This window comes from Condylura cristata, unplaced genomic scaffold (assembly GCF_000260355.1).
Source record: "Condylura cristata isolate star-nosed mole 26May11 unplaced genomic scaffold, ConCri1.0 scaffold00024, whole genome shotgun sequence".
In the NCBI taxonomy this organism is placed as follows: domain Eukaryota; kingdom Metazoa; phylum Chordata; class Mammalia; order Eulipotyphla; family Talpidae; genus Condylura; species Condylura cristata.
The window spans coordinates 12,768,253-12,773,094 of NW_004567125.1; the positions used below are offsets into that span (position 1 = coordinate 12,768,253).

Consider the following 4,842-nt stretch of genomic DNA (forward strand, 5'->3'; position numbering starts at 1 on the left):
CTGTGTAGTTTTCACTAGGGCCCCTGGTGACTAATCACACCATATACTCATTTGTTTATTGGCCATTTGGGTGTTCTTCTGGACTGTCTATTCCAGTTTTTTTGGCTTTTGTTTCTGTGGCCATTTGTGAAGAGGGTCATTTCTGTCCTTATTATTAAGTTATAAGTGTTGCTTAAATACCATGGGTGCAGGTTGTTGTCAGCTACCTGACTGATTGACTGATTCTGTTCTGTTTGTTCCTGTTGTCCTCTGCTGTTAAAATGTGTGGTTGTCAGTAGGAACTTCACCTCAGTTGAGCCCCTATGTCCCTGTGATGCCTGCTCTATGCCCACGCTGGGTGAGGTATCGTTCTTATTTGACCTAGAACATTCCAAGGGGAGTGACGTGGCTTCTGCTTGCTATATAAGCCCTATGCTCCTTCAGGTCTATTCCCGAGCCAGGACTGTCCCCAGGCACAGAGTTCCCACACTAGACCAACAAAGGTTGGTGTCTAATGAAGCCACAGCAAGAATTTTACTGATGGTGCAGGTAAGCAAGAGAAAGGAGGCAAATTTGTTTAGAAAAGTAGATGTAATGAAAAGTTTATTACAGAGAAATGAACAGAAACAAAGTGGGACTCTGTAGAACCTCAAGGAATATATTCCTTCTTTCCCTAATTATTCTACAGCCCCATCAGTCTCTCTGTGATTTGTTAGTCCCTGCTAGTATCACTTGCTCTTAACGTCTCAATGTCTTTGGGCCCAGAATTATAACTTGCTTCACAGCCTATACCTTAGAGTCCTTTTTATAACTCCCCCAGTCTAGGAATGTCCTGCTGCCCATAGTCCTGGGGGTGTTTTATTAATCTCCTGTGGAATTTGTTGCTCTGATCTCTGAAGCCTTCCTTATTTGCCACAGGCTTTTTCTTCTATCCTGACCCTGGGAGCTAAATCTGCTTGCCCTGTGACTCACCTTCACAAGGACCCCTCCACTGAGCATTCCTCATGGGGAACTAGAACAAGTTTGACCACCTCTCTCTTGCCAGTATGCTACATCGACTCATTATCTCATTGTTGCCCTTCAGCCTTGAATTATTTCTGCAAACCTCCCTTCTTCAATTCTCACTCAAGGAGACATGCAGAACCAAGTTTTTCTAAAAAAAAAAAAAAAATCCCTTTGACATCAGCTCTGCTGCCAACAGAGCAGCCTTGGGGGGTGGGGAGGGGTGCTGTGTTGTGGCCAAGCCTCCAGCAGGGCAGGGGAGACCTGTCTCCTTGTTTCTCATTCTGTACAATGCCTTTCTGGGAGCCACACCTATTCGTTTAAATGTTGTAAATAAGATAAGAAAATTACTTTATGGGAAGGGTGGGACAGGGACTAACTCCCACTGAGAGAATGATGGTGTTCCTTCTCCCCAGCAATTCCCTTATAATGGCCTGTTTGGTAGGTGATGATTATGAGTAATAGGGTCCATTTAGCTGCCTTGCAGTCAGCTCTGGGGGATTAATAGAGCCCCCTATTGACAGATCTCTTTTTTGATTGTGGCATATTAATGCCTCTTGTTTTCAGATGAAACCAAAGTCAACAGGATAAGTCCTACTTAATATCTTGTTCAAGAACTGATGGTTCACTGCAGCTTTCCACTGCAGCTGTCCAAGATACAATCACAAACATTGATTTAAATTTCACTTTGCCTAACTCTGTTGTCACAACTTTGAAAATGTTAATAAGTACATGAAACAGGGACGGAAGCCTGGGAAAAGTCAACACAGTGTGCAAGAATGCAAAATAAACCACTTAGCTACTGGCCTGCACATAATGTGTACCATCTGACAAAAGGCCCTCCTGACCTGGTTTCCAAGAGGGAATGGTCATGGAGGGAGCTGAAGGGAGTACGGGAAGGTAAGAGAGGAGGAGAGGGAGAGAGGGAGAATGCTCAGACACTCCTTCTTTCATTCCTGGCTCCCATGGACACAGCCCAGAAGAAGCACTGTGGGCCCCAGGAGGGAGGGCCCTGAGCTGGCAGCCTTTCCTAACTCACAGGGCTATTTAGAGCTCTGGTCTCTCCCCCAGGGGCTGGTGTCCATGCCCAAGGAGTGAGCATTCCTGAGCTGCAGAGGGGGCCTGGAAGAGGGCTTTCAAGGGTACTTAACATTCTTTACCCACAGTCCTCTCAAAAGGTCCTTCTCTCCACAAACTCCCTAACACCAAACACTGAAGTTTACAGAACAAAAATAAGCTCATTCACCCAGACTCAACCTGCCCTCACAAAAGAAGCAAGCAGCATTCTCTTGGTGAGAACACTGATTGTAGGTAAGTGCTTCTCGTACTCGCCTTATTCTTTAATAAAAGGCCAGGCTACACTTTACATAGTAAGGCAAGATTCTTGAAATTTATCTTTCCTGTGTCCTTGACTTAGCCTCCCATTTAACACTAAGCTTCTCCTGTGGTGCTGTCACCAAAGCCTAATTAGCAGAAAATTCATTTTCATCCTGTGCACGTGTGAACACTTAGCTCTGAGGTAAGGATTGCAAAGGTCTCAAAGGAAAAGGAAGATGTGTCCCTGCCATTTAGGGCAATAGAGCTGGGAGGAGGAAGAAGGGGGTGTGGGTTTGGTGTTCAGGGCTAGAGAAAGGTAGAAAGACCTGAGGGCTGGGTAGATGAGTGAAGAGGGAGCAGGGCTTCTGTCCAGCTCTTACCTTGGCGTCTGGCATATGGGGGAGGGGCGATTCACTGGCCCCTGAACCCCTGTGTGATGAATAAACTAAAGGAAGGATCACTGAGAGGTGTTGCCCCAGGTACGAGTCCTCTGCAGACTTTCCAAACAGAAAGGGCTTCCTTTCAGAATGGATTTCTCTTATTGAGTGAATAATGTTTTATATATGTAAAGTATTTCTATTTTTTTTCTCCCAAAGAGTTATTTCTATGCCTTTTACTTAAACTTTGGAGCAAGCTGACTGGGGACTGTGTAGAGAACCTATCCCATGTCCATATTTTATCAGATATAAGATATTGACGTTACCAGGTGTGACTGCCTTCCATCCTTCTCTGTCACTGAGGAACTCACTGAGGACAAAACTGCCAGCGGTGTGAGTTCACCTGAGTTGGCAGCAATGGTTGCATAATGACACAGGCTTCAGACACTGCTCTCTGACAGAAAGTCAGGGGCAAGCAAGTCCTGCCTTCCAGGTCACTGGTGAGAGAATCCTGTTTTCTTGTCTCTAGACCATGAAGCGCTTAGACCGAAACAGGGGGTCAATGGGGAAGCACTTTGACCTGGAGAGGAAGAACGCCAAGCAGGCTGAAGCCAGACTCAGCCAAAAACTGCAGAGGCTGGAGATAGTCTGCCTATACCATGTGAAGCTGCTGACCAGGGAGCAAAGGCAGCTCCAGAAGGAGCTGCAGAGACTGCAGCAAGGTAAGGCTACAGGACTGAGTGGGCGGCGCACACAGCAAGCATCTGGCTCAGCACAGGTAACACGGACCCTTTCAGACCTGACACCTAGAAATTAAGACCTTCTCATCAGACTCCTCACCCTCCCTTTCTTGATGACACCACTCCCGGGAGCAGCCCCTCAGCAAACCTTCTGGAACTCACCCCTCTCAGGCTCCCAACCATGTTAACATTTGCTCTCCTGTGCTTTCATCATTGTATTTCTACTTTTTAATTTTGTTCTTTCTGTTTTTCTTTTATTAAATCTAGCTTAGCTTGGTTTCACCTCTTTTTTTTTTTTAAGATTTATTTATTTGTGCATACAGAATTGGGGTACAGGCCAGAGGCTCAGGGCGGCGAGAGGCTTCACCATAGACAGAGTGGGGAGCAAAACAGGCAGATACACGAAGAAAAATGCTGAGGGAACCAGCAGGCGGGCCAGCAGATGTCTGCCACGCCATGTGGTCACCTCCGGGGCAGGCAGAAATCGAACTCATGCGGAAGTGGCTTTAGCTTCTCAGTGCTGTGCTTTAACCGGCTGCGCCACCAGGGAGGGCCCAGTTTCACCTCATTTTTATGCCTGGTTAGCAACCATTTATCAAGCAACTGTTAATGTGCAAGTCACTTTATGAAAGGAAGCTAGAAAAAACGTTCTCTGGATTAGCAACCAGAAAGCAGTACAGAAAGAGAGCTGACTCTAACAACAATGTTTAACACTCATCAGCCTGAGATACAGACTCTTCTGTGCAAAGTATATTTCTCAAAGTCTGGTCACTGAAGAGCCCACAGGTTTGGCTTAGATTAGAAAATTTCAAGCAGGCAATTATACAGGTGCTGTGCTTTCTTTGTTTTCTTAAACCACAGGACAAATACTTCCATTATTTCCTCAAAGAGGCCTCTTGGCCCATAAGCTGTGTGCTCACAGTCTTTAAATAATTGCCTCCCATAAAACCTGTTTCCGGCCATCCCTGGTGGCGTGATGGGTTAGGACTCAGCACTGCAAGCGAGTCGCAGCCACTTCAGAGCAAGTTTGATACCTGGCCCTGGAGGTGACCACGGCAGACCTCTCCTGACCAGCCCACTGCTCCCCTCAGTAGTGTACTTTGTTGAGCAGAGAGTTTGTTTCAGTCACAGGTGATAGGAAAATTCTGGACCAGGAAACAGAAACTTTGACTCAGAGGTCTGTCTCTGCATCCTTCAGAAAGACTTCTCCCTATATTTAATTTAATTATGCTTATAAGAACTGGGGTACAGGCCAGAGGTGCAGGGGGGTGAGAGGATTCACCAGAGACAGAATGGGGAGCAGAACAGACAGATTGACTGAAACACACTGCTGAGGGGAACAGCGGGGTGGGTCTGGAGAGGTCTGCTGCTCCCTGGCTGTGAGTTGAACTCATGCCGCAATGGCTTCGGAAAGCTTCATAATGCTA

The 4,842-nt window shown here is 46.5% G+C and overlaps 1 protein-coding gene across 1 annotated transcript in view; it reads left to right on the forward strand.

Moving 5' to 3' along the window:
• The first annotated feature begins 3,207 nt into the window (after positions 1–3,207).
• The window catches only part of LOC101632891 (chromosome unknown open reading frame, human C1orf110), a 5,395-nt gene continuing 3,760 nt past the window's right edge, over positions 3,208–4,842 (forward strand). Inside the window, exon 1 of the mRNA XM_004688100.2 lies at positions 3,208–3,397. Coding sequence (XP_004688157.1) covers positions 3,208–3,397 — 190 coding nt within the window. The remainder of the gene's footprint in view (positions 3,398–4,842) is intronic.